A 23,744-nucleotide genomic window follows, 5' to 3' on the forward strand; every position below is an offset into this window, starting at 1 on the left:
TCTTCACCCAGGATTATCCTTGCATACACACAGAGGTGGGATCCAGCAGGTTCTCACAGGTTCCCGAGAGTAGGTTACTAATTATTTGTGTGTGCCGAGAGGGGGTTACTAATGGGTGATTTTGCCACGTCATTTTTTGCTGAATTCGCCCTCCTCTCAGCAGTAAGCGGCGCGCCAGAACTGAGCAGTCAGGAGGGTGCACGGCGTCGTGGCAACCTCGCGGCGCATTAGTTTCCTGCCAAGGACTGGCGCTTGGCGGCACAAGTCATGCCACAGCCCGCCCAGGAATGCCCCACCCGGAATGCCCGGTGCGCTTATCGTGCCCCGCCCAGCCCCATTGGCGCTACACCACAGTTTGAATCTCACCACCATGGGAACCTGTTACTAAAAATTTTGGATCCCACCACTGGGCATTACCTTGTCCCCCACTCTCTCAGTCTGTGTTACATTCCTTGTTTTCAAATAATTATTATCAACAAAATGCAATGTGTTAATTGCACAACCGTCTGCTCATTTGTAAGTCTCCACCCAGGATTATCCTTGTATACACAGATTATTAATCCTAGTTCTTCCCCTCTGCAGCTAATCCCCCAAATTAGTGCAGACCGCCTACCTACAGTACAGTCTACCTGGCAGCGTGGGAATTCGAACCCAGGTCTGCCAAATCCTAGCCAACACGTTACACCGCTGCACTGCATTGACGGGGTTTTCCTTCTCTTCTGGGCTGAAATTCTGGCATGGAAGTCAGTGGAAGCAGAGCTCGGCCGTGTGGCCAATTAGAACGCATAGTTTCCAAACATGCAACAAGGAAGTCAGCTTTCTTCAAACACAGAAGCTGTTGGGAAATTAGAGCATCCTGGACAGAATGACGACTGAAAAACCTCCACAAAAGGCACAAGGAAAGATGCTGGATAAAGGGCCTTCCAGGAAATAATAGAACGCCCGGCGAATAACAAGCTAATAAAGGAGACGAAATACTGGTAAAGCCAAAAGCGTGTTCGAATCCAAAGTTCATCCTGAAAACAAGCGAAAGCTGGGGACCAAGATTTTTTTCTCTTCTCGGAACGATCGCCTAATTGCGCCACCACCATCGCTGACAAATTCTCAAACGCTCTACATGAAAGAGTCGTGGAAGAGAGATTTCTTTGTAATTTGCATACTTTTGTTCTTCAGAGAACACATATTGCCCCCATCCCTCTTCGCCGAAGAGCGACGAGCGCTCCCCTTTCTCCATTTCAGACAGATTTGATTTCAGGGTTTTTTTTTTACTTCCCCTCCTTATCCCTCATATGAGATGCATTTTTCTCCAATCTGGTTGAAAAGGAAACTAAAAAAAACCCCAACCTGAACATGTCAGCGAGTATCGGAAACTGGTTATGTAAAATGGCTGGATTCGGAGACTCGAGAGGACGCAACATTTCGTGGTCGAGGGGATTGCCTTCAGAGTGCCCAACCCGCTCTACGAACATATTTTTCTCCACTGAAGAAAGTCTGAGGGGAAATGGTTCTGCAAGTTTTTGGGACGAACAATGTCAGAAGTCTCATTCCTGCTATTCAATCTGAAATTCATAAAATCATAGACTCATAGAGCTGGAAGAGACCCCAAGGGCCATCCAGTCCAACCCCCTGCAATGCAAGGACACATAATCAAAGCTCTCCTGACAGATGGCCATCCAGCTTTAAAACCTCCAAAGAAGGTTTTCAAAGTTTTTTTTTCTGTTTAAAAACCTCCAAATTCTCCACTTGGACTTGGTTCTTTCTTCTACAAACCAAACGATACGTCTTAATTTTCACAGTCTCTTTGCACCAAATTTTTCTGGTTAAACGTATGCATTTTTCAATATTAGTTGGGCCTCCACGATGTGTGTGTACACACACACAAACACACACACAAACACACACACACACACACACACACACACACATACATACATGCTGTATACAGGACTCATAAAAACTGTATACATTTCACAAAAATGGATAACAGGCACACATACATAAAGATGAATCAATCAAAACTGACAGTGAAAACTGAAGGTCTGAAACAGCCGATAAAAATTTAACTGAACATAAAAAACACATTTTGCTGGCAATCTTTCCTCATACCTACTTTTTAGAGATGTTCCATTTGAAATGACTTTGCATCCACATAAGACCTTCAGTATTCAAAATGATCTTATTGCAGTTCCCATTGGCTACTTTGCTCCATATTGCAAAAATACTGAGAGAGCAGCTTGTTTAAGTCTACGACTCAGGGGTAGGGAACCTGCGGCTCTCCAGATGTTCAGGAACTACAATTCCCATCAGCCCCTACCAGCATGGCCAATTGGCCCATGCTGACAGGCAAACTGATAGGGAACTGTAGTCCTGAACATCTGGAGAGCCGCAAATTCCTACCCCCTGGTCTACGAATCTCATCATCTGTTCGCGGCAGAAGACAACATCTGTACCTGAGATATTCACGGTCATGACCCATTCTCCTGGTTACTATGCTAACCAGCATATGAGGAAGGGCTACACAAATCCATGGAAGTCAGATGGCGCAATTGCTGTTTGTAAAAAGAATTAAATGGAACCTCCATGCTCTGAAGCAGTATACCATTAAATCCAGCTGCTGGGGATAAGCAGCAGGAGGAGGACAGAGTCTTCAAGAACGGCTTGCAAGCTTGCCAGTGGTAACCGGTTGAGAACAAAAAGACAACTGTGTAAAGGCTAGACAAACTGTACTGTGCAAGCCAACAGTACGTTTCTTGATCTTGTTACTTTCTGTAGATGATTAAATAGAATAGCGTGTCTTATTTCTTATTGGGGCCTATATACAACCACCATATAACTTTGCTTGCATAAACAGAAATATAAAATAACCAGGGCAATGAGTAGTAAACCACAACAAATTTGTTTGTCAGTTACATCAAATCAACACGTTTGCATTTCGAGATGAAATCGTTAGATCGTCACAGTTTAATGCAAAAACTTATATGGAGTCTGAAAGCAAACATCAATGCATTGGACGATTATATGTCTCCAATTTGTACAACTATAAACCCAAAGTTCTACATAAAGTCTGAAGACAAAGATCTATCCATTGGACAGTTATATGTCTCCAATTTATACAAACATACGTAAACAGATTCCTGGCGATTAGAGCTGTTCAGAGCCCGAAAAGGTCTTCATAGTATAGGAACGTCTTCTGTTTTGTGCGAGCTCCAATCTTTCTAGGGGTAGATCAAATCCTTGCAGCAATTTCTTAATCTGATTCTCCAATCTCGAAAAGACGAGCCCTTTCTCTGGTGACCAATAGTCCCTCTAAGCAGCAGTGGCGTAGGAGGTTAGGAGCAGCAGTGGCATAGGAGGTTAAGAGCTCGTGTATCTAATCTGGAGGAACCGGGTTTGATTCCCAGCTCTGCCGCCTGAGCTGTGGAGGCTTATCTGGGGAATTCAGATTAGCCTGTGCACTCCCACACATGCCAGCTGGAGTGACCTTAGAGCTGAGTCCACAGCTTCTTGGAGTTCTCTCAGCCCACCCACCTCACAGGGTGTTTGTTGTGAGGGGGGAAGGGCAAGGAGATTGTAAGCCCCTTTGAGTCTCCTACAGGAGAGAAAGGGGGGATATAAATCCAAACTCTTCTTCTTCTAACCCACAGGTGTCAAACTCGCGCATGCTGGCAGGGGATGATGGGAACTGTAGTCCATAACATCTGGAGGGCCGCAAGTTTGACACCTATGCCAAGGCTGTGCAGAATGTCACAGATACTGAGTGAAACTGAGATCCATCTGGGAGAGCTCCCCCTGCTAGGTGGGCCCTTACTTGCGTGGCACCTATATGGTCGCCGCACAACCTCGCACCCACGCAACTTACAGGAAATGTTGCTGGTGACCAAAAACTCCTACGTGGAAATAGCTTTCCAGGAACACCCGATACCCAAGAGGTCTCTTCTAGGGCTTATACTGGGAATCCTCAGGCCATTTGAAAACAGTCTTTAACTTTGCATTCCACAGCAGAGTTACATCCTTCTAAGACCACTGAAGTAAATCACCTTAGAAGGGTATAACTCAGTCTAGGGCTCATTCCGCACATGCAGAATAATGCACTTTCAAACTGCTTTCAGTGCTCTGTGAAGCTGTGCGGAATAGCAAAATCCACTTGCGAACAGTTGTGAAAGTGGTTTGAAAATGCATTATTTTGCCTGTGCGGAAGGGGCCTAGGATTTCACGGCAAGACTTGAAGACAGGACAGCAGTTTATGCCCCGTTGCTCAAGTGAGAGACCCAAGATTCTGCCAAGATTATAGCCCATGAGAGCTCTGACTCACGGGCATGCTTCTTATTTCATAGAATCATAGAGTTGGAAGAGATCCCAAAGGGCCATCAAGTCCAATCCCCTGCAATGCAGGAACATACAATCAAAGCACTCCTGACAGACGGCCACCCAACCTCTCTTTAAAAACCTCCAGAGAAGGAGACTCCACCACACTCTGAGGTCATGCACTCAACGGTTGAGCAGCCCTGACTGTCAGGACGTTTTTCCTGATGTTTGGGTGGAATCTCTTTTCCTTCACCTTGGACCCGTTACTCCTGGTTCTAGTCTCTGGAGCAGCAGAAAACAAGCTGTCCAACATGATGTCCCTTCAAATAACCAAACATGGCTATTGTGTCACCTCTGTTCTCAACAAGCTTTGCTGTTGTTATCAAAAGCAAACCCTGGCATCAGGCAAAAAAACCCACACTGCCAATCAAACCTCCATTGGCCAACTGCAAAACAGGCAAAAGCTCCGCCCAGCCCCACCTGCTTTCTTGGCGTAGGAGGTTAAGAGCTCGTGTATCTAATCTGGAGGAACCGGGTTTGATTCCCAGCTCTCTGCCATACCTGAGCTGTGGAGAGCTTATCACTGGGGGGAATTCCAGATTAGCCTGCTTGCACTCCCACATACCATGGCCAGCTAGGTGACCATGGGCTAGTCACACAGTTCTTTCTGAGCTCTCTCAGCCCCCACCTACCTCTAGGGGTGTTTGTTGTGAGGGTAGAAGGGCAGAAGATTATCCAGCCCCTTTGAGTCTCCTGCAGGAGAGAAAGGGGGGATATAAATCCAAACTCCTCCTCCTCCTCCTCCTCCTCCTCCTCCTCCTCCTCCTCCTCCTCTTCTTCTTCTTCTTCTTCATTGGCGCAAGACAGGGAAGGTGTTGACAGTAACCTCAGTGCCCCCACCCCCTGTGGGCACCCAGTTGGGGACTCTTGCTTTCCGCCCTCCCCACTTTTCTTAGGCCCCATCCGCACATGCAGAATAATGCACTTTCAATCCACTTTCAATGCACTTTGCAGATGGATTTTACTGTGCGGAATAGCAACATCCGCTTGCAAATAATTGTGAAAATGGACTGAAAGCGTCTTATTCTGCATGTGTGGAAGAGGCCAGAGTGTTAACCACTAGGAGCAGATGCAAAGCAACCAGTTAGTGACAGCAATGAGCAGAGTTGATTAAAGTAATTTGCAAACAGTTTGAATAATGTGCAAATTAAAGCCCCCGTATTTGGGGCAGTGGGCTCTGAGCATCCCTCGCACCCGTTCCTCAACAAGGAGCAGCAGTGGCGTAGGAGGTTAAGAGCTCGTGTATCTAATCTGGAGGAACCGGGTTTGATTCCCAGCTCTGCCGCCTGAGCTGTGGAGGCTTCTCTGGGGAATTCAGATTAGCCTGTACACACTCCCTTAGCTGGCAGCTGGAGTGACCTTGGAAGCTCGTCCACCAGCTTCTCCGGAGCTCTCACAGTTAGCCCACCCTCACAGGGTGTTTGTTGTGAGGGGGGAAGGGCAAGGAGATTGTAAGCCTCTTTGAGTCTCCTGCAGGAGAGAAAGGGGGGATAGAAATCCAAACTCTTCTTCTTCTTCTTCTTCTTCAACTTATCTCCATCTGTGGCTGACGATGAGCATTTCACTCGGCGGGTCTCGACAGCGCAGGCCCGAGTTTGATCCAGCTCTAAAACCTGTTTGTTTTGGGATCTGCGCGTAAGGTCGAGATTCCATTGACTTTTGGGTTAACTGTGCTTATTTTATCGTTTTACATTATGTACACAATCTGCTCCGAGTGAGACAGATCACGGCTGGCACCAGCAAGCCTCTCGGTAATTTAATAAACTCTCCAAGCAAGCCGTCCTGGGGGGAAACGGTTCCCAAAAGAGGAGAGACGCAAATGGGTTAGCAAAGGGCACTTGAACATGTTCAGCCCTTTCCGCGTTGGATGGGCTTTTGAGCAGTCAAGTACAATTCTCTATGGAAACGTTGGTCAAGTAAACATTATTAACAGGGTTTAGCAGATACCAAAGAAGAAGGAGAAGAGTTTGGATTTATACCCCACCTTTCCCTCCTGTAAGGAGACTCAAGGTGGCCTACAAGGCCTCACTTTCCTTCCTCTCTCCCAGCAACAGACTTGCCCTGTAGTGGGGGGTGGGAGCTGAGAGGCTCAGCTGTGACTAGCCAAAGTCACCCAGGTCTGGGCGTGTGTGGGAGTGCACAGGCTAATCTGAATTCCCCAGAGAAGCCTCCACAGCTCAGGCGCAGAGCTGGGAATCAAACCCAATTCCTCCAGATTAGATACACGAGCTCTTAACCTCCTATGCCACTGCTGCTCTCAGTAGGTCTTGAAGTCTCAGTAGGTCTTGAAGTCAGTGTATGGACCCAGGGGGGAGGAGGAGGGGTGTGGGAGCGATTTTCCCTGCAGTCCGGGGACATTTGACCCATATGTTCCCCTGCGCGGTACACCCCTGTTGGTGACAGATGCTTGCAAATACCAACAAGGAATGAGCTTCAAATCGACTTCCGGCTCTGGAACAGCCGGGCAAAACAAGGCAAACGGATGGCAAGCAATTAATGCACCCCTCTGGTTTTAATTCAGACCCCCTCCCGAGGTGACACTTTCTTTAGGACAATTAATGGATCCTCGAGAGGAAAGTCAGCCTTGAAGAACAACATGCCGAGCTGATCTCTGGCTCGTTTTTCTTGGGCAAACGGCAGCCGCCGGGAGGGGAGAAAGCATGATTCAGACCGGGTGAGTCAGTCTGGATCCGTGGGCAGGTTTGCCAACTTCCACGAGGGATGGGTGGGTGGCTGGGTGGGAGTCCTGTTTGGATTAAGTCTGATCTCCAGACTGCAGGAATCACCACCCTCCCAAGGAAATGGTAACTTCGGATCAGAGGGGCATCTACGGTGCGGCAGCCAGGGCATGTTGGGCACCACAAATCAAGAAGGATGTGGACAAGCTGGAACGGATCCAGAAGAGGGCAACCAAAATGGTAAAAGATCTGGAATCTATGCCCCACGAGGAGAGACTTGAAGAAGAAGAAGAAGAAGAAGAAGAAGAAGAAGGAGGAGGAGGAGGAGGAGGAGGAGGAGGAGGAGGAGGAGGAGGCGGAGTTTGGATTTATATCCCCCCTTTCTCTCCTGTAGGAGACTCAAAGGGGCTTACAATCTCCTTGCCCTTCCCCCCTCACAACAAACACCCTGTGAGGTAGGTGGGACTGAGAGCTCAGAGAAGCTGTGACTAGCCCAAGGTCACCCAGCTGGCTTGTGTGGGAGTGTACAGGCTAATCTGAATTCCCCAGATAAGCCTCCACAGCTCAGGCGGCAGAGCTGGGAATCAAACCCGGTTCCTCCAGATCAGAGTGCACCTGCTCTTAGGGAGCTGGGGATGTTTAGTTTGGTGAAGAGAAGGTTAAGAGGTGACATGATAGCCATGGTTAGATATTTGAAGGGATGTCATGTTGGAGAGGGAGCAAGCTTGTTTTCTGCTGCTCCAGAGACTAGGACCAGGAGTAATGGGTTCAAGGTGAAGGAAAAGAGATTCCACCCAAACATCAGGAACAACTTCCTGACAGTCAGGGGTGTTCGACAGCGGAATGACCTACCTCGGAGTGTGGTGGAGTCTCCTTCTCTGGAGGTTTTTAAAGAGAGGCTGGATGGCCATCTGACAGGAGCTTTTTGATTGTGTGCTCCTGCATGGAAGGGGGTGGACTGGATGGCCCTTGGGGTCTCTTCCAGCTCTATGATTCTATGATTCTGTTCCCTGGGAGCCACTTGAAGGGGGGCACCGTTGGCCACCATTGGCCACCACCATTGGCCACCCAGACCCCTCCAAATCAAGAACTCCATTCCAGAGTGTCCAGCTTCAGACTGTGCCTTCGAAGTCTATGCGGACTTGGGAGGCAAAGTCCACAGTTCAACCCTCAGCTCGGCCTCACCAGGTCCAGCTTTAAACTGCGGGTTAACATAAGAACATAGGAACTAGCCTGCTGGATCAGACCAGAGTCCATGTAGTCCAGCACTCTGCTACTCGCAGTGGCCCACCAGGTGCCTTTGGGAGCTCACGTGCAGGAGGTGAAAGCAATGGCCTTCTGCTGCTGCTGCTGCTCCTGAGTACCTGGTCTGTTAAGGCATTTGCAATCTGAGATCAAGGCAGATCAAGATTGGTAGCCAGAGATCGACTTCTCCTCCATAAATCTGTCCAAGCCCTTTTTAAAGCTATCCAGGTTAGTGGCCATCACCACCTCCTGTGGCAGCATATTCCAAACACCAATCACCTCTGAAGTCCACATGACCTTTGGAGGCTGTGTAGGCAGTTTAATTAGACCCAGCCAGGCTGCGGGGGAGGGAGGGGGAGAGTTTTTCAGTGCTTGCCCTCCCATGTGGAACCCCCCCCAACCCCCCCTTTTTTCGTACTTAGAAAAGCACCATGTCGACAGAAAGATTTCACTTTTCCTGGTTTTTCATGTGCAGGGCGGGATTCCCGCAACAGTTTAATCACAACCCGCAAGGGAGAGAAGCACACGAAATGTTTCTACATGATGCAGTGCAGATTATAGTCTGTAGGGAACATTATATCTGCCAGGATGGAAAGCCTGGAAAAATATATATTATCCTGGCCACATCTTGTGGCAGAATGTTCCCTAACTCAATGAAGCGTTGTGTGAAAACTGGTTGTGGTGGGCTTTCCGGGCTGTGTGGCCGTGGTCTGGTAGATCTTGTTCCTAACGTTTTGCCCACATCTGTGGCTGGCATCTTCAGAGGTGTATCACAGAGAGAAGTCTGTTTCATACTTTGTCCAGTGGGCTGGAAGGGAAAGGAGCTTGTCAGCCACCTCGAGTCTCCTTACAGGAGAGAAAGGTGGGGTATAAATCCAAGCTCTTCTTCTTCGTCATCTTCATCCATTAGAGGGCTACAAAAAAGCTTCTGCCACCGTAACCACATTGCCTGGCTGCATTTCTTCATGCGGGTCACATCTGCTCATATACCTGCCGTTCAGCTTTCAGGCATTCAGGCAAAACCTTGATTTGCCCTCGAGAAGCATCAGAGGACCACAGGACGCTTTGGAGGGGAGAAAAAACCTGCATTTATTTTCAAAGCCTCTGAAAACGTTTTAAAAAACCCTCCGCTTTGTAAAGAGAGGCAGCACCAAAAGAGCAGAACCTATTCATGCATCTTCTGTTGTCAATTCCATTCCGACCCAAAATTAAATTCGGACAGACCAGTGGGTTTGGGGATCCGTTTCCAGACAGATATGTGCATCCATCTGCCAGACTCGAATCCAGTAGCATCTTAGAAGCCAGCAAATTTCCAAGGCTATCGATCTTCCCAATAACCAGACTCAGGCCTCTTCCGTGCACGCAGCACCTCTGAAGATGCCAGCCACAGATGCAGGCGAAACATCAGGAGAAAATGCTACTGGAACACGGCCAGACAACCTGGAAAACCCACAACGCCCTAGTGCTGTGGTGGCGAACCTTTGGCACTCCAGATGTTATGGACTACAATTCCCATCAGCCCCTGCCAGCATGGCCATGATGGCAGGGGCTGATGAAACGAATCCCTCTTTATCTGGAAGTCTCAAATTAACTCCCTGGCACTAGATATAGGTGTCAAACTTGCGGCCCTCCACATGTTATGGACTACAGTTCCCATCATCCCCTGCCAATTACATTTGCTGTTGGGGATGATATGAATGATCCCTCTGGAAGGCTTACGTGATTGACACCTATACCCTAATGATTCGGCCATGAGCAGCTTTTCGACAATTAGATCTTGGGGTGTTAGGATCACATTCTCCAAAGCCGCTGAAATCATACCCGTCAATCACATATACAGACAATCAGAACATCAGAGCGCTCATCGTCATGTGTGAAATATTAATAGCGGGCATAAATTACAAGCCCCTTGAAATGCAAAGCACCATATTAGATGTCATGTTCTGTAGCGTTAAGGATTTGGCAGAAAACGCGAGAGGGTCGATTAAAAAAAAGAAGAACAAAGAGACGAATCTGGATTCATTCCCTGCCTTTCTCTCCTGCAAACTGAGCTGATCTGAGAAAGTTCGGAGAGAACTGTGTCTGGCCCAAGATCATCCAGCAGGCTTCATGCGGAGGAGCAGGGAAACAAACCCAGTTCACCAGATCAGAGCCTGCCACTCATGTGGAGGAGTGGGGAATCAAACCTCCAAATTGGAGTCTGCCGCTCTTAACGACTACACCATGTTGTCCACATCTCCTCCCTTACTAGACCCAAACTCCAGCTTATACCATGAAGACAGTTGGCAGGAGATGCAAAGAAGAAGAAGAAGAAGAAGAAGAAGAAGAAGAAGAAGAAGAAGAAGAGGAGGAGGAGGAGGAGGAGGAGGAGGAGTTTGGATTTATATCCCCCCTTTCTCTCCTGCAGGAGACTCAAAGCGGCTTACAATTTCCTTGCCCTTCCCCCCTCACAACAAACGCCCTGTGAGGTAGGTGGGGCTGAGAGAGCTCCGAGAAGCTGTGACTAGCCCAAGGTCACCCAGCTGGCTAGCCCAAGGTCACCCAGGAAGATCAAAGGATTCATTTCTGCACCCAGCATATACTCAACAGACAGAATTCGCAACATGAACATGTACAGATGTCCTCTGACTCAGGAAGGGATCCATCAGATTTAAAGAGGAGGAGGAGGAGTTTGGATTTATACTCCACCTTTCTCTCCTGTAAGGAGACTCAAAGTGGCGTACAAGCTCCTTTCCCTTCCCCTCCCCACAACAGACACCTTGCGAGGCAGGGGGGGCTGAGAGAGTTCGGAGAGAACTGTGACTAGCCCAAGGTCACTCAGCAGGAAAGTGAGGGGAACACATCTGGTTCACCAGATAAGCCTCTGCCACTCAGGTGAACGAGTGGGGAAACAAACCCGGTTCGCCAGATAAGAGTCCACCTACTCTTAACCACTACACCACGCTGGCTCTCAGGTTGCGTAGCCATTAGGGCATAAGTGGAATCTACATGGTCTAAGTCTGGGGATCTCTGGGCCCGACTTACCAGTATCCCAGGACATATAATGGACCGACAGTTTGGACCCTGTAATCCAGTACTCGTGCATTCCTACATTCAGTCCCTTCTTCAGCATCTGTACTTCACATTGTACAGCACAGCATATTTCCATGCAGCAGTGTGGAGTAGTGGTTACAGCATCAGACTAAGATGTGGAAGACCTTTGTTCAGATCCCCACACTGCTATGGAAGCTTGCTGGGTGGTCCAGCCACCCCTTGCCTACCTTGCAGGGTTGTTGTGAGGATGAAACGGAGGACAAGTGATGGATGTAAGTCGTTTTGAGTCCACATTGAGGGGAAAAGGCAGGGTATAAATGAAGTGGGCATATATGAAAATGCCTTCAAAAAATTTTCTACCCCGCTGCTTTGACCGTTGCTAGGAGCAGCAGTGGCATAGGAGGTTAAGAGCTCGTGTATCTAATCTGGAGGAACCGGGTTTGATTCCCAGCTCTGCCGCCTGAGCTGTGGAGGCTTATCTGGGGAATTCAGATTAGCCTGTGCACTCCCTGCGCCAGCTGGGTGACCTTGGGCTAGTCACAGCTTCTCGGAGCTCTCTCAGCCCCACCCACCTCACAGGGTGTTTGTTGTGAGGGGGGAAGGGCAAGGAGATTGTCAGCCCCTTTGAGTCTCCTGCAGGAGAGAAAAGGGGGGGGGATATAAATCCAAACTCTTCTTCTTCTTCTTCTTGTCTTCTTCTTTGCATATGCCTGAATGTTAGATGCTGCACAGAACACAACGGTGAAACCATCTTGGTGTAGTGGTTAAGAGCAGGTGGATTGTAATCTGGAGAACCGGATTTGATTCCCCACTGCTCCACATGAGTGGCAGAGGCTTATCTGGTGAACCAGATGTGTTTCCACACTCCTACATTCCTATAGGGTGACCTTGGGCTAGTCACAGTTCTCTCAGGACTCTCTCAGCCCCACCTACCTCACCAGGTGTCTGTTGTGGGAAGAGGAAGGGAAAGGGGCTTATAGGCCACCTTGAGTCTCCTTACAGGAGAGAAAGGTGGAATATAAATCCAAATCTGTGCCATTTAAGTTAAGCTCATTTAAGTCCATGTAAGACTGAGCTGTTCCACCGGGCCTTTGGGGAGACTAGCCGCTGATGCCCCCCCCCCCCCCCTCTTTATAACATCAAGTGGATCCTGCCGCCCCTTCCCTCTGGTTTTTAAGGGAATTGATAGAAGGTGCCATCTTGTATGTTGATCTTAATAATGCTGCATTTTAATGGGGTGGGGTTTATTTTATTAGAGCCTATATTAATCGATATTTAACAGATTTTAGTCTGATATATGTGCTCTATTCTACATGTTGTTCACCGCCCTGACTCCTTCGGGGGAGGGCGGTATATAAACCTAACCAATGAATGAATGAATGAATGAATGAATGAATGAATGAATGAATGAATGAATGAATGAATGAATGAATGAATGAATGAATGAATGAATGAATATGAGCGTTTGACTCTCACGTAGGTCAGACATTAAGAACATAAGAACATTGTAAAAGGCAGGTGGTCTAGGTCCCTTTTCAATCGGAGGTTAAAGTCTGCAAAAATGGCAACAGGGATTGATTGAATTCCTTCAATTCCTCCAAAAGCTGAATTCAGATACCTTTATTGGCATTCAACCGAATCATTATCAATCAATCAAATCAGTGTTTATTAGCCTTAGGCCATTTACACATACAAAGGTACATCAGCCAAAGCCCTCCTCCCCTCAGATTACAAAAGTATAAAACATGTTATGAGAGTTTTTCAAGCATTAGAGTACAGAAGCAATGCAGTTATATAACATTAAACGGAATATCATAAATTTAGTTAAAACAGGATTATAATTTTAGGAATCTTTAACCACCTTTATTACAACTTAGCTTTTGTGGTTTGAACATCAGTTGAACTTTCTCTGATTTTTGCTGCTAGAAACATAAATATTGCTACTTTGGATGTAACCTCAGCATACACATCAGCCATCAGAAAGCAAACTTTCTCCTCCTCGCTGCCTGTCAGGCCTGACAGGATATCATTGATATATTTGTTACGGATAGCAGAATAAAATGGACAATGAAGTGTGTAGTGTATTATGTCCTCACACTGATTTAAGCTACATCTACATACTCGTAGCTCTCTTGGTATTTTAGCAAATCTCCCCAGTAAATGTTCTGATTTAAACGTCTGATATCTCAGGGAAGTGAATGATTTTCTTAGGTTTGCTTCCTTGAGATTTGATAGATATTGTGCATAACATTTGTTCTTTTTAACACGAGAGAACCATGGGGAGTATTTCTGGATGGCAGCAAGTTGGTTGTCTTGTAGAGCATCTTTACTATAGAGCCAGTCACGAATTTTGCTGACGTCCCATATATGAATAGTTTCCAGGTCAGGAATTTCATAGAGAGCTAGTATGGGAGAAATTTGGTCCTTCCACCTATTTGTTCTCATCATGTGTCTGTAACTCAGATTTACTAATTGAACCGAATCATTATAACAAAGCAACCATGAGAAGGCCGATAAATGTGATACAACAACATGAAGAATATAAATATGCTCATCTGAGTTTACTGGTGAGCATATTTAGAGTCTGCAAAAATGGACCAAGCCAGGAAAGGTTCCACATCCCTGGGAGTCGGGTTCAACCAATGCCAGCCCTGTCCACCACCAACCCAGATAGAACCCTACGCGTTTGGCACACCCCGAGCCTCACCGAAACCTACGTAAAACAGGGGTGTGATCTTCACTCAGTTTTATTCATTTGTTTCGTTTGTACTTTGCCTTTCACCCCAGGGTGAATGCAAAGCGGCTTACAGCATTCTCCTCTCCTCTATTTTATCCTCACAGCACCCCTGTGAGGTAGGCTATGCCAGTGATGGCAAACTGCAACCCAAAACCCACTTATTTATCACAAAGTGCCAACATGGCAATTTAACCTGAATACTGAGGTTTTAGTACAGAAAAAATGGTTGGCTCCAAGGCGCACGTTACTCAGGAGTAAGCTTGGTGGTAGTCGGTGGCTTTGCTTTGAAGCAACTGTGCAACACTTCGAACGGGTGAATCACGACCCTAGGAGGGTTTACTCAGAAGCAAGCCCCATTGCCAGCAACCGAGCTTACTCCCAGGTAAAGGATCATGCTTTCGTTCTTCCCATGAAAATCAGTAGGGTTTAATAGCGCTTAACAGGGTTACCTACATTGCTTCCCCAAAACTAGGTCTTAGGTTTAATGCTAATAATCTCCCTGAAATAATTACACTATTATCACATGACAAACTCTGTGCATGCGTGCCCACAGAGAGGGCTCTGAGTGCCACCTCTGGCACCCGTGCCATAGATTCGCCACCACTGGGCTATGCTCTGTCTCAGAAAAATATGTTAGTACAGTCAGTGGAAGTGTGGTGGCTGAGAAAATTGTATGCTTCCGCATTAGAATATAGTCCCTGACAAAAATGAGAATTCTTTCTCATTTTTACACGCGGCCTTTGTCAAAACCATTATTTTGTGCATTACTGAACATGGTACTTTGATACAAGAGCATTCATTGAACAAATAGTGCCAACAAATGCCTCTTTTAAACTGTGGCACATTCCACAACAAAGAAGGTTCAGCATGTTGAGTAGTGGCAGATAAGCAAAGTAGGTCTCCCTTAAATAAAAACTTTTAAATGTAGTGTTGATTTTTTGTTATTTTATATTATTTTATATTCGTTGTATGAATTTTTGCTTTCATTATCCTATTTTTGATGTTTTTCTGCATCCTTGCTATTTTATATAAAGATGAAAAGGGGGGGACATGATTGCTCTCTTGAAGTATTTGAAGAGCTGTCACTCAGAGGAGGGCAGGGAGCTGTTCCTGTTTGCAGTGGAGGAGAGGATTCGCCATAACGGGTTTAAATTATGAGCGGAAAGGTATAGAAGAAGAAGAGTTTGGATTTATATCCCCCCTTTCTCTCCTGCAGGAGACTCAAAGGGGCTGACAATCTCCTTCCCCTTCCCCCCTCACAACAAACACCCTGTGAGGTGGGTGGGGCTGAGAGAGCTCCGAGAAGCTGTGACTAGCCCAAGGTCACCCAGGTGGCGTGTGTGGGAGTGCACAGGCGAATCTGAATTCCCCAGAGAAGCCTCCACAGCTCAGGCGGCAGAGCGGGGAATCAAACCCGGTTCCTCCAGATTAGATACACGAGCTCTTAACATAAATGTAGCCACCGTGTGCGTGACATCCTCGAAGGTATTAGCCATTACAAAACACACTTTATTATCCTCAATCCCTGATCATTTTTCTAAAATATTTTTAATATACAAATTCCGGATATGAGAATGCACGGGACAGCATAAGGTATAATGCATCACATCTTCTGTCTGATATCAGCCACAATCACATATCCGTTGGTCTTTTGGGCTCTTTACATTCCATCAGAACACGGGTCTATCAAGGTCAGGATTGCCTGCTCTGACTGGAAGCTGCTGTCACTGGCAGAGGTCTTTTGGCAGAGGATTCTTTTAGGTAGAGACGCCAAGGAGTAAACCCGGAACTCTCTGCAAGCCCTACCACGGTGCAACGGCTCCTTCATCCATTCCTCCATTTGTCAAGAGATCGATAGCCTGGGTGCTGTGTGGTTTCCGGGCTGTATGGCCTAGCAGCATTCTCTCCTGACGTTTCGCCTGCATCTGTGGCTGGCATCTTCAGAGGATCATCTGTAACTCCTTGCCCTGTAACCTGATCCTCTGAAGATGCCAGCCACAGATGCAGGCGAAACGTCAGGAGAGAATGCTGCTAGAACATGGCCATACAGCCCGGAAACCACACAGCACCCCAGTGATTCCGGCCGTGAAAGCCTTCGACAATAGATCGATAGCCCTCTGCAAAAAGTTGCTACTGGAACACGGCCATAAAACCCGGAACACCCACAACACCCTAATTGTAGAAGTGTTGACTAGTACTTAGGAATGCACTTATTACAGTGTGAGAGAATGACTTGAAGGCGCACTGGCGCATTGCTGAGATGCAACCCCACAAGTATATGTGCTGTAGACTTAGTAAATCCACAAGTTATACAGTCTATGACAGCGATGACGAACCTTTTTGAGACTGACTGCCCAAATTGCAACCCAAAACCCACTTATTTATCGCAAAGGGCCAACACGGCAATTTAACCTGAATACTGAGGTTTTTGTTTAGAAAAAATGGTTGGCTCCGAGGCATGCGTTACTCAGGAGTAAGCTTGGTGGTAGCCGATGGCTTTGTTTTGAAGCAACCGTGCAACTCTTCCAACAGGTGAATCATGACCCTAGGAGGGTTTACTCAGAAGCAAGCCAAGCCCCATTTCCAGCAACCAAGCTTGCTCCCAGGTAAAGGATCGCGCTTTAGTTTAACAGCGCTGAACAGGGTTACCTACACTACTTCCTCAAAACTAGGTCTTAGGTTTAATGCTAATAATCAAGCCCAGCAACGCAGGCCAACCTAAATGTGTGTGTGGGGGGGGGGGCACTCTGTTTGCGCATGCCCACAGAGAGGGCTCTGAGTGCCACCTCTGGCACCTGTGCCATAGGTTCGCCATCACTGATCTATGACTACTAGCCTTATTGTGTGCCCGTAATTGCTTGCTTGGTGACTTCAGTTGGACGCTCCCTTTCTATATGGCAACCCCATAAGGTTTTCAAGGCAAAAGAGGGATAGAGTTGGTTTGCCCCGGCCGGCCTCTGAAGAACAGCCCTGGACTTCCTTCAGGTTGTCCACTGCCAGGTTGTGGCTGGAGAGCCCCCACTATTACAGCTGATCTCCAGAGGGCAGAGGGCAGTTCAGACCCAGCGTGGTGTAGCGGTTAAGAGCAGGTGCACTCTAATCTGGAGAACCGGGTTTGAGGGTACAAATCCAAACTCTTCTTCTCAGTTTCCCTGGAGGGTGGGCTGTACGGAACTTTTACCCTGCTGAGGTCCCTCCCCTTCCCAAACCCCGCCCCCTTCCTAGGCTCCACCCTCCAAATCTCCAGGTATTTCCCACTCAGAGCTAGGAACCCTGGACTTCCTTGGTGGTCTCCCATCCAAGCACTACCCACGGCTGACCCTGTTTAGCTTCCAAGATGAGATTGGTCTAGTCTGGTCCACCTGGGTCCGAATGTGGTTTAGGGACCCCATAAGACCAGGGGTCTTCAAACTATGGCCCTCCAGATGTTCAGGAACTACAATTCCCATCAGCCCTGCTACTTGGCCATGCTGGCAGAGGCTGATGGGAATTGTAGTTCCTGAACATCTGGAGGGCCATAGTTTGAAGACCTCTGCCATAAGACCATGGTGGCGAACCTTTGGCACTCCAGATGTTATGGACTACAATTCCCATCAGCCCCTGCCAGCATGGCCAATTGGCCGTGTTGGCAGGGGCTGATGGGAATTGTAGTCCATAACATCTGGAGTGCCAAAGGTTTGCCACCACGGCCATAAGATGACTTTTCAATGCACTCTCATTGCCACTATTTGGGCAATACAAGAAGAGGCTTCCAGTGCTATCCATTTAGATGGAAGCAGAGGGGGAATCTACAATAGCAACTGCAACCAGATGACTGTGATCATCTCGGGCAACACTGGATTGTTTTTCAGGAGGCAGGTGATTTGCCAAGAGACCCAGATCCCTGCAGGTTCCGCAGAACGTCTCTGGCGCTCTGCGGGGCAGCTCCTGGATTACCCATTCGTTGCTTCCTTCGCAGGGCAGAGCGACCTAGAAAAATCTCTTCCCACCTCTTGCTTTTTATTCATCCCCTCCGCATCCAGATCAGCGCATTACTGACTGAGCGCCGGTGGGGCGGGAGAAGGAATGTTGTCGTTGTTAATATTATTTATATTTCATGGCATCCTAGAGTTGGAAGGGTCCACAAAGGCCATCAAATCCAACCCCCCTGTCATGCAGGAACAAACAATCGAAGCACTCCTGACAGATGGCCATCCCGCCTCTCTTTAAAAACCTCCAAAGAAGGAGACCACATCTCAAAAAGGATATCGAAGAGATAGAAAAAGGGCAGAGAAGGGCAACGAGGATGATTGAGGGACTGGAGCACCTTCCTTACGAGGAGAGGCTGCAGCGTTTGGGACTCTTTAGTTTGGAGAGGAGGCGGCTGAGGGGGGATAGGATTGAAGTCTATAAAATTATGCATGGGGTAGAAAATGTTGACAGAGAGAAATTTCTCTCTCTTTCTCACAATACTAGAACCAGGGGGCATCCATTGAAAATGCTGGGGGGAAGAATTAGGACTAATAAAAGGAAACTCTTCTTCACGCAACGTGTGATTGGTGTTTGGAATATGCTGCCACAGGAGGTGGTGATGGCCACTCACCTGGATAGCTTTAAAAGGGGCTTGGACAGATTTATGGAGGAGAAGTCGATTTATGGCTACCAATCTTGATCCTCTTTGATCTGAGGTTGCAAATGCCTTAGCAGACCAGGTGCTCGGGAGCAAAAGCCTCAGAAGGCCATTGCTCTCACATTCTGCATGTGAGCTCCCAAAGGCACCTGGGTGGGCCACTGCAAGTAGCAGAGAGATGGACTAGATGGACTCTGGTCTGATCCAGCTGGCTTGTTCTTATGTTCTTATGAGACTCCACCACACTCCGAGGTAGTGCATTCCACTGTCGAACAGCCCCTACCATCAAAAAGTTCTTCCTAATGTTTAGGTGGATTGTCCCTTCCTGCACCTTGAATCCAATCCAGAAAACAAGCTTGCTCCCTCACCAACATGACATCCCTTCAAATATTTAAACACGGCTATCATGTCACCTCTTAACCTCCTCTTCGCCAGACGAAACATCCCCAGCTCCCTCAGTCTCTCCTCGCGGGGCATGGAATCCAAACCTTTTACCATTTTGGTTGCCCTCCTCTGGAATTTATCTCAGTTAATTTACAGATAATTTTTAGAACGAGACTTCTCCAAGTCACTGCAGCCCCTCTGAAGAAAACAAACTTGACTCACACCTCACAAAAGCCCTCTCATAACCTTCGCAAAAAATGCAGAAGAAACGCCGCTGCCGGAATGTCACAACCTTTCTTCTTCCCCATACCAGTATCTGTGTTCAAGTTCCTTTTCACCCCACATTATATCTGAAATCTGGGTTCCCATTTATTGATGAAAACTGACAACCTCAGAGGAATTTCCGGGATACCAAAAACAGACACACATTCCCCCAGTTTAGGTGTATGCCAAAAGCCAAACAGATTTGGGGAAACCACCAACTTTTTAGACCTTCCCAAAACGTGTCTGTGATTGTGGATGTTTACTCTAATGTGTCAGAGATGCTCGGGACTGAGGTGCAATGAGAAAGCGGACATAAACACAGCCTGAGAGGCCCCGATTCGGAGAAAGGTCTGAAAACAAGGTTTTTTTGACATCCAATGATCCAAACTCCAGATTCTAACTTGGCTTCACCTGGCAGACAGCTGCATTCCCGAACAAGACAAGCCACACGCAATGGGCAGGTAAATGGGGTGTTTTGTCAGATCTCTTTATGCCAGAATCAAGAAAGCAGCAACACCCAACGCGCATCTGTTCTTGCAGAAACATATACGCACGTTGTGACTTCCAGGGCGCGCACACACACACACAAGATCCCACCAGTGAAATCCACAACAGCTCACCGGCATGCCCTACATTTCCTCCGCAACCTTAGAAATATTTAGCTCCAAGGAAATCTATCAAAGAAATCAATGAACTTGCAGAAAACTCAAACCAACGGCTGTCACACGGAGAAAGGAATTTTGTGCACGTCTTTTGGAATGTAGCTTCCCAGCTCCCGACAAAAAGCGGCGGAAAGGACGGGTCTGTATTGCTCGCCCAGCCTCCTTTCTGAGCAAGGGGCGCCGAAGACTGAGCCCGATCGAGAGGGGGAAAGGAAAGAACCGGCTCGTACTTACTGGTGGTGTTGTATTTGATCCCATTGAAGAACTCCGGGCACGGTCTCTCCACCAGCTCTCCAGCACCGGTTTTGGGCCAGCAGGTCCCGATCTGGTCCGTGGTGGCATTGCAGTAGGGACCTTCGAGTCAAAGAAAGGGGAGAGAAAGACAAGGAGTGACCAGGTTGCAAAGGGAAGGGCCGGATGGCGTGGCAAGACAGACCGGACCCCCGTGGACTTTGGCGATCCCTTCCTCCCTGCCTACCGTCAAAAGCATCCTGCAGGGCATCCAAGAGGCTGCAGTTAGCATCCAATTCCTCGATGAAGAAGTGGAGGATGATGGTTTCGTTCATGGTCCAACCAGGGGGGTGGGGGGTGGGTGGGGAGAGAGAAGCTGAGCAAGCGATTCTCCTTCGTTTTTTCTGGGGGGGGGCTTTTTTATCCGGGGTCCCTCTCTGCCCAGTTAAACCGAAGCAGCCTCTGCTGGCTCGTGTGGGTTCATTTCTCTCCCGCCCTCTGCCTCTGTGCCTTGCAGAGTGGGCGGACTGGATGGAGCGAAATCCTCCGAGCCCTCCTGCTTTAAGCTGCAGCTCAGGAGCCAATAAAATCACAGTCGGCTTCCTGAGTGGGGGGCTCCCTTCCCTCGCTGCTAGTGCCTTCCCACCCAGTTCTGCTGCCTTTGGGGGGGCTCCCTTAACAGGGAAAGCCCCCGAGGCTTCTACGGTTTCACAAAATGGGCTAAACAGGACGGTTCTGGGGGAATGCTTGAAGAAAAGGCAACGATGCACGGTGATAACAGTTCTGTTCCGTAGTTGACCTTTACCGAGTCTTTCCTACATGGATTGTGCCGTTGCCTTAAGCAGACAGGTTTGCATGCCCTTCCCACCCTATTCCATTATCCCAGTGCAATTGCATTATTTTGTCTAACTGGGAATCTTTGCTCTTAGATTCAAATCTTAACCTAGAAGAAGAAGAGAAGAAGAGTTTGGATTTATATCCCCCCCCCACTTTCTTTCCTGTAAGGAGACTCAGAGGGGTTTACAATCTCCTTTCCCTCCCCCCCCCCAACAAACACCCTGTGAGGTGGGTGAGGCTGAGAGAGCTCCGAAGAACTGTGACTCGCCCAAGGTCACCCAGGTGGCATGTGTGGGAGTGCACAAGCTAATCTGGCTCACCAGACAAGCCTCCACAATTCAAGTGGCAGAGTGGGGAATCAAACCCGGTTCTCCAGATTAGAGTGCACCTGCTCTTAACCACTACATCACGCTGGCTTACTTGTAATCCACTTGTAAGTGACCAAAAACATTTTTAATCATACATGGAATTCTTCCTGGGTCCCAGTGAGAAAGGTGAAATATAAGTGATGATGTAACAATCACAATGATGATGATGATGATGATGATGATGATGATGATGATGATGATGATGATGATGATGATGATGATGATGATGATAAATTGACAAAATTAACATCTGTCAAATTCAGAAGGCAGCCCTGCTGGGATCCGCACAAATACTACGCCGATACATTACAACTTCCTAGGCCTCTGGGTGAGGCTCGAATTGTAATGGCCAACAACCAGCTAAAGATCTGGCAGCTGTGAAATCTAGCAGCAGGAGCAGCAGTGGCGTAGGAGGTTAAGAGCTTGAGTATCTAATCTGGAGGAACCAGGTTTGATTCCCCGCTCTGCCGCCTAAGATGGAGGCTTATCTGGGGAATTCAGATTAGCCTGTGCGCTCCCACACACGCCAGCTGGGTGACCTGGGGCTAGTCACAGCTTCTCGGAGCTCTCTCAGCCCCACCTACCTCACAGGGTGTTTGTTGTGAGGGGGGAAGGGCAAGGAGATTGTAAGCCCCTTTGAGTCTCGTACAGGAGAGAAAGGGGGGATATAAATCCAAACTCTTCTTCTTCTTCTTCTTCTTCTTCTTCTTCTACAATAATAATAATAATAATAATAATAATAATAATAATAATAATAATAATAATAATAATAATAATAATAATAATAATAATAGCCAGTGTGGTGCAGCAGTTAAAAGTGTCAGATTAGTATCTGAGACACTGGGGGCTGAATCCTAACCTGTGCCATGGAAGCTTGCTAGGTGACCCCAGACTCTCTCAGCCTAACTGACCTCACAGCAAGGTTGTTGTGAGGATAAAATGGAAAAGACGAGACTGAACTAAGACGCCTCAGGTCAGCCCAGGGGAGAAAGAGTAAAAATAAAGTAAACAAGGACAATAATCGTCTGGCCCCATATGTCCCACGTCTGGCCCCATATGTCCCACGTCTGGTCCCATATGTCCCCGTGGTCTCGTTAGGGCAGAGGCCAAATCTACCTGGGGAGTCCCCGCCCCTCTATGATGCGGTTGGTTTCTCCCACTAGGGGCCAGGGCTTTAATGCGGCCCTGGCCCCTGCCTGGTGGGATGCTCTTCCGCCTAGCTGTCCAGGCCCTGCGGAGACCTCAGTGAATTCCGCATGGGCCTGTGTAAGACCGAGTTATTCGGCCGGACCTTTGGGGGAGGCTGGCTGCTGATAGGTGCCCATTAACAACTGAGATCCGCTGTTCCCCCCTCAGAGTCAGAGGAGTGAAAGGTTGAACGCCATCTGTTTTAAACATTTATAAGCTTGGAGCGCTGCCTTTTAACTTGTATAAATTTTAGTATTTTATCTTATTATCCACTTGTATGTATTATGTTGTAAACTGCCCTGAGCCCTTCGGGGGAGGGTGGTATAAAAGTGGAACAAATAAATAAATAAATAAATAAATAAATAAATAAATAAATAAATAAATAATCTCGGGATATGCCATTTGTCATAATGCCTGGAGTGTCCTATTGTGCCTTCCTTGTTCGGCCCAAATAGAAGACGGATTCTGTTCCCTCCCCCGCCATCCCACTGCCATCCCAACACTCAGCTTCACTGGACCAGAAGTCCAGCTTTGGTAGGCCACATTGCAGTGAAAGGCACTCTGCCCATGCCCAGAGGAGCCCCGCTGCTCTGGCAGCTGACATGCCCATGGGATGGAGGAGAGCTAGCTTTTTTTTTTTTCAGTTTTACTACATTTTCCAATGTTATCATGTCCACTATTTTACTAAGTTTACAGCCCACCTTTCTCAGAGAGGATCCAGGTGGCCCCAGAGAGGATCCAGGTGGCCCGTGCACGGGGAGTCAACACAATCGATCGGAGGAGCCCTCTTGACAGGAAAGGTTGTTGGAGAAAAAAATGCCAAACCTCCAAGCAGTCCCGGTCTCTTTGAAAACATGCACCAGATGTGCTCTTGAAGCTGTCGTTCTCCTACATTTTCCCAGCGCTCGGGACGTCTCTGGCTTCCCTCCAGAGAACTTTATTCTAAGTGCTTAAGTGGACACTTCCAAATCAGGGCCAAGTTTCACCCGGACCCAGTATTTGGAGACACAGGAGCGGCTAAGGAGAAAGGAGCTCACCCCCTCCTCTGTTCCTCAGCAACTTTAAATCCTCCCCCCCCCCCCAAAAAAAAACCTGGCCTCCTCATGACCCAACCAGGCAGCTGAGAAAATATCATGGAGGGGG

General features: G+C 47.8%; 1 protein-coding gene across 1 annotated transcript in view; it reads right to left on the minus strand.

Annotated features, from left to right (window-relative positions):
- Positions 1-23,744, minus strand: part of LOC125441220 (corticotropin-releasing factor receptor 2) — a 207,686-nt gene that overhangs the window by 125,090 nt on the left and 58,852 nt on the right. Inside the window, exon 3 of the mRNA XM_048511647.1 lies at positions 20,212-20,331. Within this exon, the coding sequence (XP_048367604.1) occupies positions 20,212-20,331 (120 nt within the window). The remainder of the gene's footprint in view (positions 1-20,211; positions 20,332-23,744) is intronic.

The sequence above is a fragment of the Sphaerodactylus townsendi genome, linkage group LG11 (assembly GCF_021028975.2).
Source record: "Sphaerodactylus townsendi isolate TG3544 linkage group LG11, MPM_Stown_v2.3, whole genome shotgun sequence".
Taxonomy (NCBI): domain Eukaryota; kingdom Metazoa; phylum Chordata; class Lepidosauria; order Squamata; family Sphaerodactylidae; genus Sphaerodactylus; species Sphaerodactylus townsendi.